At 56.5% G+C, this 10,961-nt stretch overlaps 1 protein-coding gene across 3 annotated transcripts; it reads right to left on the bottom strand.

Annotated features, from left to right (window-relative positions):
• Positions 1-1,503: 1,503 nt before the first annotated feature.
• On the bottom strand, positions 1,504-10,734 carry Tbxt (T-box transcription factor T). 3 transcript variants are annotated; one of them, XM_042689709.1, is made up of 8 exons: positions 10,529-10,734; positions 10,129-10,393; positions 9,203-9,337; positions 8,486-8,547; positions 8,326-8,387; positions 5,301-5,477; positions 4,228-4,354; positions 1,504-1,777 (listed from the first exon to the last, which is right to left on the bottom strand). In XM_042689709.1, the coding sequence occupies exons 1-8, from the start codon at positions 10,732-10,734 to the stop codon at positions 1,504-1,506; spliced, it is 1,308 nt and encodes a 435-aa protein (XP_042545643.1). The 3 variants fall into 3 exon arrangements, with proteins under 3 accessions (XP_042545643.1, XP_042545644.1, XP_042545645.1); XM_042689710.1 differs by having other exon boundaries at positions 5,301-5,474; XM_042689711.1 differs by lacking the exon at positions 5,301-5,477.
• Positions 10,735-10,961: the final 227 nt, after the last annotated feature.

Raw genomic sequence — 10,961 nt, 5'->3', positions numbered from 1 at the left:
CTGAGTGTGTATTCTGGGGTGCCCGGCAGAGCTGGGAAGACAAAGCTGGCAAAGCCCCGTGGAGAGTAACTTTCCCTGTAGCATCGGGAGGGTCTCTCAGTTTGGGGGTTTGTGGGTTTTTTGTTTTTGTGTACTAGAGCTTGAACTCAGGGCCTGGCACTGTCCCTAAGCTTTCTTGCATAAAGGTGCTCTACTACCACATGAACCACACAGCTCCACTTCCAGAATTTTACTGGCTAGAGGTAAGGCTTTCCTGCCTGTGGTGGCTGTGAGCCTGGATGCTCAGATCTCAGCCTCCTGAGCAGCTAGAAGTACAGGCGAGAGGCACCGTGCCGGCTCTCCCTCAGCATTTTATCAGCGCTGGGGGATCTCACCCTGGGCCTTGAGCATGCGGGGCAAGCACTCTACCTTATGGCCCACAAACATCTCATCTTGACTCTCCATATGCCCAAGGCCACCTTTGGTTCAGCATTCCTGCGTGCCAACTGCCCCGCCATCATCCTTAGTGTTGACTGAGGATTCCGCCACTAGGGGGAACAACTGCCCCATCCAGCACCCAAACCTCTGCCCGGCTGCCGGGAACAAGCGGGAGACATGGGCACCCATGACCTGTCCTCCAAGTTATACACAACCACACTTCAGCAACTCCTGTCCGCTCATCTTGACTGTCCTTCCCTGCTGCACGGATTCTTCATTACCCATATTCATCTATGATTCAATGTTACTTAAACCTCTTGAAAGTCATTTAGCATAGCCTCATTTTTGTGGCAATTAGTACTGAGTCTATAAACATTTCACTTCCAATCTTCCAACTGATTAGATACAGTACGAACGTTTAGAATAGGTCAAAGATGTCCAGCTACAGTAAACAGCAAAGACACATTCACAAAGAGAAACTGCACCAGCCAAACCTTGTGTATTGCTTTTATTTTTTGCAGAAAATGCTTTCTGCGGATTGTCTTTGGCTACTTCGTCAAAAGAAAAAATACAAAACAGTTGATTTCCCAACACGGGAAGCTACATGTGCTCAACGTGAGGCTTCTACGGGGCGGAGGCGGCGGGTGTTCAGATCAACCAAAACCTGCTGTCCTCACGGCGCCTCCGTCCTCTCCAGAACAGCTCAGCGCTCAACTACTTGTAAGCCACACGGAAGGGAGTGAAGTCTGCGTGCGTAGCATCTCAAAGTGGGGTCTCCCTGGGGTGTGCCCACTCCCGTGTGCCGAAGTCACCTGTATGCTCTGTGAGAAATAGACACAGCGGTCTGGGAGCCTGGAGGAGACTGCTGACTGAATTAGAGGAGGAACTGAGCCATAACCTCTGCACTGGGGGCTCACGGTGGGCTGTGCCTGAAGCCCAGCCAGGGTGGCAGACCATGCCCGCCTCCTCTTCCTTCGGACTCACTTCCTGTCCCTCTGCCCGGAGCTTCCACACTACCCTACTAGATCCAACCACGCGGCACGGGCGGCACGGAGAAGTCTCTGCGCTCCTCGACCAGGGCCGGGCTCACAGGGACGGCGGGGACACGGGAGTCCATGAGGCCAGGAGACGGGCTTGGGCCGAGTCGTACTGGCCGTCGGGAATGTCTGTGACCGCGCTGGCCCCTTCGTACAGCGGAGAGCCGGGGTTCGGGCCGGGGGCGGCGGGGGCCAGGGGTGCGTAGTGTACAGGGGAGCCTCGGAAGAACGGGGTCCCCAGCCCACTGGACACTCCGGCCTGGGGACACTGGGAGGCGGGGGTGATGGCGCTGTTGCTCACAGACCACAGGCTGGAGTACTGGCTGAAACAGAAAAGCACCGCCATCAGGAGCCAGGAAAGCTGCCCAGGGGCTCGCAACCGTGCTGCACTACACAGCTATCCTCCGCAGTACCGCCTGGCCTGTGCCTGCAGTTACATGTGTGGCAGCCTTGTCTATGAGCAAGAAACGAACTAAAAAGATGGCTCGCGTAGGCCAAAGTCAGCGCAGACTGCTGCGGTTCTCAGAAAGTAGCTTCGTGTCCAGGACAGAGAATGGAAAGTTCCAGAGACCTGGGAAGCCCCTCAGTTTGTGAGCGGCATGCTCGCTCACAGCAGTAATCCCCACGAGGGAGGAGAAACCCCTGAATGTGGGCCAAGGGAAGCTTTAAAAAAATCATTTGGTTTTGTTCTGGGGCTTGAACTCAGGACCTGGGAGCTGTCCCTTAGCTTCCCCCCACCCCCCTCAAGACTGGTGCCCTGTCACTTGAACTACATCTGGCTTTTTGGTAGTTTATTGGAGATGATTTGTTTGCCTAGATTGGCTTTGTCCCAGGATCCTCAGATGTCAGCCTTCTGAATAGCCAAGGCTGCGGGCAGGAGCCACCAGCACCTGGCAGAAGAAGGCGTCTCTCAGTCTCTCCAGGAGAGTGCGCTTGCAGGCCCGAGCCCGTGCGGTGACCTGGTGCGTCCCCAAGGAGGAAGGAGTAGACCCAGGTCGAGACCAGAGCCCTGGCTCTGCCTTTCAGTGGGAGAGCGGGGGTGCTCCATCAGACCTGCCCTGCAGGCCGGGGTGGGCGGCACACACCTGTAACCCTAACCGTCAGGAGGTGGAGGATCTCAAGTTGGAGGACCCCATCTCAAAAACAAAATTCAAACAAAAGGGCTAGGTCGTGGCTCAAGTGGTAGAGTGCTCACCCAGCAAGCTCAATCCTCAGTACCACAAAGTAAAAAAGGAGGGCTGATTAAACTGTAAACAACTAGCAAGTTGCAAGTAGAAAGACGCGCCCTAGACTGCAGCTGCACTTGATCCGGCAGCAAGGGGAGGGCTGCAGCACCCACACAGTCGCAGGGTCCTTGCCCTCTTCTGGGGACCTCAGCAGTTGGTAACCTGCAGGTCAGCTGGCATTGCATCTCGAGCAATGACCTACAACCCTTGAAAAATAGGCTGTCAGTAGCTGTTTGGTTTATTTTGAAGACAGACAATTTGACTCTGGTTATTCAAGTACCATTTCTTGAGCAACAAAATCCAAGAGCTTGGGCTGGGAAGGTGGCTCAGTGGTAGAGCACTTGCCTTGCATGCATGAGGCCCTGGGTTCGATTCCTCAGCACCACATAAGCAGAAAAAAAAAGCCAGAAGTGGTGCTGTGGCTCAAGTGGCACTAACCTTGAGCTGAAGAGCTGAGGGACAGCGCCCAGGCCCAGAGTTCAAGCCCACGACTGGACCCAAAAAAAAAAAAAAAAAAACAGAGCCAAGACCTTAGGCAAATGTCAATATTCTACAGAACACCAAGTGCGCGGCTTCTCAGGTCCACCCACAGGACTGCATCTCAGGCCGACCGGCATCAGAGGAGGCGGAGTGGCAGCGAACTCTGCTATTTCTTACTATCTTAGTCCTACAGAGTGGTACACCTGGAGAAGGATTTGTATTACGTCTTTGTATTACCACCTGCTTGGTATTTTTAAAGCCATTCTCTCACTACAAAATGGACTGTTAATGAAATAGTCACCATCCTTTACCTGTTGCCCGGCACATGGATAAAGACTTCAATTCTACAGCCACAGAAAAGCCCACACGCTTATTTCCTTCATTGAACAGCTTTCTCTAATTGGGAAAGTCTATCATTTCTTCAAACTACATCTACTGATCCCAACAACCCTGCAAGAGAGACAGTGGGGTGACTTAGTGTCTCCTTTTTTTTTTTTTGTCGGTCGTGGGGCTTGAACTCTGGGCTTGGGCGCTGTCCCTCAGCTCTTCAGCTCAAGCTAGCGCTCTACCACTTGAGCTACAGCGCCACTTCCGGTTTTCTGGTGGTTTATTGGAGATAGGAGTCTCACGGTCTCTCCTGGTGGTTTATTGGAGATAGGAGTCTCACGGTCTCTTCTGCCCGGGCTAGCTTTGAACCGCGATCCTCAGATCTCAGCCTCCTGAGTAGCTAGGATTACAGGCGTGAGCCACCAGAGCCCGGCCTTAGTGTCTCCTTTTTATGTATGGAAAAACCAAGACTCACAGAAGTTAGGAGACTGAGTCATCGTAGCAGCCACTTAAGGGCTCTGGTCTCGCGAGGGTAGAGAGAAGCATAGCTCACTCCACAACAGAGAGGTTCCTGGGACAGCCAGCGAGCACACAGTCAGCAGTCATGGAACCAGCTATGGGCACACTTACCAATAAAAACTGGACCACCCACAGGTTCAAGCAGCAGGAGGAGAAGAGACCAGGAGAAAGGGAAGAGCACAGGGCACAGGAACGTGACAGCACGCCCCACGCACACACACCTGGAGCTGGACGGGCTGGAGCTGTGGCTCATGGGAAGCATGCTGGCGTGGGGAGATACTCCGAGGCTAGACCAGTTGTCGTGGGGCTGCAGCATGGACAGGCAAGCAGACGAGTTGTCCGGATACGCTGAGGGATGCAGAAGAAGGGGTGGGCGGGGTCTTACAACAACAAAGCACAGAGAAAATACCCACATACAGCTAGGAAGATAGCCAGCATTCAAAACCACTGGCCTACGGGATATTAAATACAGAAAAGAATCCATTAGCTTGCTAGAAATAGTTATTGCCAAACACAATTACTTTTTCCTTGATCGTTAGATCAGCTGCTGCCTGGCAGAAACTGAATCCTGCAACCATGTACTTAGGGAATTTTTTTTTCCAGTGCCAAGGATCAAACCCAGGGCCTTACACACACGAGATTAGTGCCAGGCCACATGACAAAAATCCAAGTGTTATTTCGACCTGCCCTTTCCGTGCAAATTAAAAATATGATCTTCCTGCTTCGGAGTCTAGCCTTTGATTGAACAAGTTCCGAGGACTATTTCCTTTTGTCTCAAATCAGCTGTAATTGCTTAATTGCTTTATGGTGTTCAGCAGACAGAAGTGAGTCTGAGCACGCAGAATGTTGGAGAGAATTAGCCTGGGGTCTTCAGGGGCTGTCCCAGAGCCCAGCGCCCAGCCTTGAGTCTGGTGGGGCCTGAGACCCGGCCAGCTTCTGGGCCCTGCCACCGGTGTGGGGCTGGAGAGCACCCTGGGGGAGCCACTGATGCCCAGTTCAACATGATCACAGGACAGAGAGAATCACAAAACCTCTCCTCCTGGGGGTGAACATTTGGTTTGGTGGCCAGGCCCAGAACTCTGTCCTTCTGCAAACCTGAGTGTGCTCTAAGCCACACCAGACACCATGCGAGGCCTGGTGTGCCCCTTGGGAGGAGGCTGAGGGGAGGCTGGGATACGTGAGGCTCCTCTGAGTCCAATAAGAACTGTGTTCTGCCGGGAAGCCCCCAAGAGTGGCTCTCCCCGGGGGTCACCGATCCTCCCACCACCCCCAGCTGACTCAGGGTTAGACTTACTTGGAGAATTGTTCCGGTGCGCATAGGGGCTGGGGTAGGGTGATGAGCGGTGATTCCTCAGGGCCGGGTACCTCTCGCAGCCGTGCGCCGAGGGGAGTGGGAGGGGGCCGCCGAACTGAGGGTGGGGGCTGGCCGGTGGGCAGAGGGTGCCGGCCCCAGGAATGAGCCACCCCCCTGCTGTGGGAAGAGAACGCTAAGTAGCTGGAATCTGTGTTGGCTCTGTTCAGTGAGCAGAGACTTGGGGTCTCCTGCTCAGAAGGGAAGAGTCCTAAGTGCCCACGCGGGGGTGCAGCGCCCCCCCCAGGACATCAGAGAGCATGGCCCCACCCTGCATGCCACGCACAAGCAAGGGTTCAACTCACTGAGCGAGCACCCAAGAAGCATGGGGCCGGTCCACTCCTTGCCCGGTTCTGGAGTGCCCTGGCTGGTTCCAGAAACTCACTGTCTCCCTGCTAGCCCCACAGGAGGCTTTCCTTAACCCATCAAGGAGCAGGTTAATGGATACAAGAGGACAAAGGCAAGAAGCGGAGGAGAGACAGGCAGGTGCCTTCTCCACTTCTGCCCAGACAAGTGTCAGGGCCGCTGTCTCTACCCTGCCTGGCTGGCATTCCCTGCCGGCTCCCCTCTGCTTCCCCCACCCCGCCCCACCCTTGCTCTGCTTCTCATCAGAAAGCCTCCCAAGACGGTCCCGGCTTCCTTTAAAATCCCCACTTTATTTCTTTTCTTTAAAAAAAAAAATGGTTTTTTAGAAGGCTGAAATCTGAGGACTGCGGTTCAAAGCCAGCCTGGGCAGGAAAGTCCCTGAGACTCTGATCTCCAATAAACCACCAGAAAAACGAAAGAGGTGCTGTGGCTCACGTGGTAGAGCGCTTGCCTTGAGCCGAAGAGCTGAGGGACAGCGCCCAGGCCCAGAGTTCAAGCCCCACAACCAACAAATTAAAAAAAAAAAAAAAAGTGTATTTTTCTAAACTTCAGAAAAAGCAATTCTTAGGGAGGCAGCTACTCTGCTCCACTTCCAAACGACACAATCCTCCCTGAAGTGAGGGAAGGGCTCGCAGTGGGCGCCCCTCACCCCTCTGGGCGATTCTCTCCAAGATTCACCGCCAAAGTAGCCCAGAAACCTGACTTTAAAATCTCCTTCATGCAGCCTTTGGAGTGTCCTGCCAGCACTGACCGTTATTCCCTGCCCTCCCTCCAGCCCTGCCCTCCCTCACCCCTGCCCTCCCTCCAGCCCTGCCCTCCCTCACCCCTGCCCTCCCTCACCCCTGCCCTCCCTCCAGCCCTGCCCTCCCTCACCCCTGCCCTCCCTCACCCCTGCCCTCCCTCCAGCCCTGCCCTCACTGCCCTCCCTCCACCCCTGCCCTCCCTCCACGCCTGCCCTCCCTCCACCTCTGCCCTCCCTCCACCCCTGCCCTCCCTCCACCCCTGCCCTCCCTCCACCCCTGCCCTCACTGCCCTCCCTCCATGCCTGCCCTCCCTCCATGCCTGCCCTCCCTCCATGCCTGCCCTCCCTCCACCTCTGCCCTCCCTCCACCTCTGCCCTCCCTCCACCTCTGCCCTCCCTCCACCTCTGCCCTCCCTCCACCCCTGCCCTCACTGCCCTCCCTCCAGCCCTGCCCTCCCTCCACGCCTGCCCTCCCTCCACGCCTGCCCTCCCTCCACGCCTGCCCTCCCTCCACCCCTGCCCTCCCTCCACCCCTGCCCTCCCTCCACCTCTGCCCTCCCTCCACCTCTGCCCTCCCTCCACCTCTGCCCTCCCTCCACCCCTGCCCTCACTGCCCTCCCTCCAGCCCTGCCCTCCCTCCACGCCTGCCCTCCCTCCACGCCTGCCCTCCCTCCACCTCTGCCCTCCCTCCATGCCTGCCCTCCCTCCACCTCTGCCCTCCCTCACCCCTGCCCTCCCTCCACCTCTGCCCTCCCTCCATGCCTGCCCTCCCTCCACCTCTGCCCTCCCTCCACCTCTGCCCTCCCTCCATGCCTGCCCTCCCTCCACCTCTGCCCTCCCTCCACATCTACCCTCCCTCCACACCTACCCTCCTGACACATATGCATTCCTCCTTGCACAGAGGGGAGGCTGGACTGAACTCTCACAGACGCCAGTTTGGACCTGCGCTCTTTGCTCAAGCTCCTCCAGGAAGGAAGACTTAACGCCCGATGACCCATATCTCACAAACTGCCATTCCACCGAACCAATGCATGGTTGGTGACAGACACCAGACAAGGGAGGGAATGCTCTTTAGTTTTCAACTACTAACAACAGGAGAGACCATCTCCACCATCCCCTCAAACACATGGCCAGACTCTCCTCAAGCCCAAGTCTCAACTGCCCCCAGGCGGGAACAAAAGGACTCAGGTCTGTGCTGGGTAAGAATCCACAGCCTCCCAGGAGCAGGCTGAGGACAGGTAAAGCCAGGGTGGGCAGCTCTGCAGCAGGACCTGTGCCTCACATACAGAAACACCACCGCCAACCCCTGTCCCCAAACACACACACAAACCCCACCGCCAACCCCCGCCCCCAACACACAGAAACACCACCGCCAACCCCCACCCCCAAACACACACAGAAACACCATCTCCAACCCCCACACCCAAACACACACAGAAACGCCACTGCCAACCCCAACCCCCACACACACAGAAACACCACCGCCAACCCCCACCCCCAAAGACAAACAGAAACGCCACCACCAACCCCCACACCCAAACACACACAGAAACACCACCTCCAACCCCCACCCCCAAACACACACAGAAACACCACCTCCAACCCCCACACCCAAACACACACAGAAACACCACCTCCAACCCCCACACCCAAACACACACACAAACCACACCACCAACCCCCACACCCAAACACACACAGAAACACCACCGCCAACCCCCACCCCTAAACACACACAGAAACACCACCGCCAACCCCCACCCCCAAACACACACAGAAACACCACAGCTCAGCATGGGACCCCAGTGTCAGCCGGTCTAGGCCGAGCACAAGGACAAACCAGAATGCAACAAACCATACACTGGGAGCATCCGGGCTGCTGACCGTCCCCCGACTCTTCCATCATGTCCTTGTGATCGCTTCTGCCAAGAGAGTGCACGGAGCAGTTACAGGGAAGCTCAGCAAAGGGTCTCTTTCCATGGGGCTCTTCTCCCAAGAAGTAGAGTTAGGGTCCTCTCACCTCTCCTTTGCATCGAGGAAAGCTTTAGCAAATGGGTTGTATTTAATCTTAAGAGCTGTGATCTGAAAAACAAAGTACATTTTCAAGTATATTGCCCATTCACCAAAAGATTTGACAGAAACACATTGGAAAATGTTACAAAATATTTAAATCTAGTTACAACTTCTTTTCCAGATATGTTTTTTCTATTTGGCTCCCAAGTGGCTGAGAATTGCAACTAAAAAGTTTCTGGTAGAATCTACCTACACTCCATGTATATCAGGAGAATGGCTCAAAGCATCTCCCTGGCTCTCCAGGCTAGCGCTTGTGGTCACACACTTTCTCTGCTTTGGGGTGAGCTGCTTCCAGAGGCTGGAACCCACTCAGTGTGTGTATCTGGTTGAGTGTCATTCTCTCCTTCCAGGAGACAACAAGGGGACACACTGGAGACATTCTTCCGGCATTTCACCTAAATGCCTCATGCGTCTTTGCGCTCCCAGCGTCTAATGGATGTGTGCGGCTTTTATATAACTTTATGAGAAGTAAAAGGGGAAATGCGGGTGGGGAGGACGGTTATTCTAACCTTTCTCCCCTCAGCCTCCATTTCCATCTCACTAAACTAGAAAACGTAACTGTTACCCAGGGGTCCCATCTCCAGACTCCCAAGCCAAGAGGGCTCCCTCCTGCCCTCCCTCGTCTCCCTCTCTCCCACTTCTCTTCCTCCCGGGCCTCTCTCACCTCCTCGTTCTGATACGCGGTCACGGCTATGAACTGTGTCTCGGGAAAGCAGTGGCTGGTGATCATGCGCTGCGGGCCTCCGACCCTCACTATGTGGATCCGGGGTTCATACTTATGCAAAGAATTCAACATGATCTGTGGAGGACAGAGGAAGGAGCGGTCACAGCCCAAGTCCCATCTGAAGACAACAACAACCAAGAGCCTTCTCTCATGATGAGACACACCCAAGAGGCAGAAAGAACGTCTGTCCTGTCAAGGGATCCTCCGGGATAATAACCCATGATTTCCAAACTGACTTGGAGAGGGGAGGCGGGGTGCTGTGTGCCACTGAAGCCCGGGAATGCGCACACAGCCACCTCGGTCTGCCTGGCAGAGAAGGCGATGAAGCCCCGGAGGTACGGTAGCAAGCCTGAGACCCTGGGTTCAAATCCCAGTACTACTAAAAAAGAAAAAAATGGTGGAACTGGTCACCAGTGGCTGTCACCTATAATCCTAGCTAGTCAGCAGGCTGAGATCTGAGGATCTCAGTTTGAAGCTGGGGCAGTTATATCCATGAGCCTCCTATCTCTCATCAGCCACCAAAAATATCAGAAGTGGAACACCAGCCTTGAGTGAAAAGGCTTGGGGACAGTGTCCAGGCCAGTTTTTATATATATATATATATATATATATATATATATATATATATATGCATATGCACATATGTCGCAAACTTACTCCACAGGTTTTAATGTGACTGTTTTGCCCCCTGACTGAGGCCAGACGGGAGAGCTGCGTGAGCTCCAGGCCTGCACTCAGTCTTCAGGGCTTCTGTTGTGCCAGCCCTGGTGTGATGCTCATCAGCCCAACATAAACAGCGCTGAAGACTTAATGGGGAAGGCTGCGCAGCCCGCGCCCGCCCTGCCCGCGCCCGCGCCCGCGCGCACCTGGCCCCCTCCGTTGAGCTTGTTGGTGAGCTTGACTTTGCTGAAGGAGACCGGCGTCTTCATCCAGTGCGCCCCGAAGTTGGGCGAGTCGGGGTGGATGTAGACGCAGCTGGGCGCCTGCGGCTCGGGCTTGCCGCCCGGCACCCACTCCCCGTTCACGTACTTCCAGCGGTGGTTGTCGGCCGCCACGAAGTCCAGCAGGAAAGAGTACATGGCGTTGGGGTCCAGGCCCGACACGCTCACCTTCAGCACCGGGAACATCCTCCTGGAAGAGGGGGCGCGGCGGGAGGACCTCGGGCGCGGCCGGGCGGGGCCACCCCCGGGGGACCCGCGCTCTCCGGGCCGGGGCCTGGGCCAAGGCCGGCCGGCCACCGCCCGCCCCGGCCGGCGCGCGCCGTACCTGCCGTTCTTGGTCACGATCATCTCGTTGGTGAGCTCCTTGAAGCGCAGCCACAGCTCGCTCTCCTCCAGGCCCACGCGCAGCTCGCGCTCCGTGGGGTCGCCCTTCTCGCTGCCCGCCTGCAGCTCGCTCTCCACGGCGCTCAGCAGGTGGTCCACGCGGTACTGCAGGCTCTTCCCCGCGCCCTCGCCGCCCGGGGAGCTCATCCTCCCGCCCCGACGGCTCCCAGCCCACGGCCACCTTCGCCGTCCGGGCGTCCGCGCAGGGCCGGGGCGGGGGGGGGGGGGTCGGGGAGCGGCGCTTCCACTTGAACCCGCGCGGGGCGCCGGGCTCGCTCTCTGGGGCCCCCAGCCGGGGCCCCTCCCCATAAATAGAGGCCGGGGCGCGGCGGATTGGGCCGCGGGCCCTTTGAAGTGCCGGGAGGCCGCCCATT

Source organism: Dipodomys spectabilis, unplaced genomic scaffold (genome assembly GCF_019054845.1).
Source record: "Dipodomys spectabilis isolate Male_0828 unplaced genomic scaffold, ASM1905484v1 ptg000126l, whole genome shotgun sequence".
Taxonomy (NCBI): Eukaryota; Metazoa; Chordata; class Mammalia; order Rodentia; family Heteromyidae; genus Dipodomys; species Dipodomys spectabilis.
This window is presented reverse-complemented; position numbering and strand designations above follow the sequence as displayed.

Excerpts from the sequence above, each read along its gene's own strand:
- Tbxt (XM_042689709.1), bottom strand. The coding sequence starts at position 10,734 with ATGAGCTCCCCGGGCGGCGAGGGCGCGGGGAAGAGCCTGCAGTACCGC. Across the intron at positions 9,338-10,128 it reads AGCTCAACGGAGGGGGCCAG|ATCATGTTGAATTCTTTGCA; the intron begins GTGCGCGCGGGC and ends TGTCCTCCACAG. Across the intron at positions 8,388-8,485 it reads TTCCTCGATGCAAAGGAGAG|AAGCGATCACAAGGACATGA; the intron begins GTGAGAGGACCC and ends CTCTCTTGGCAG.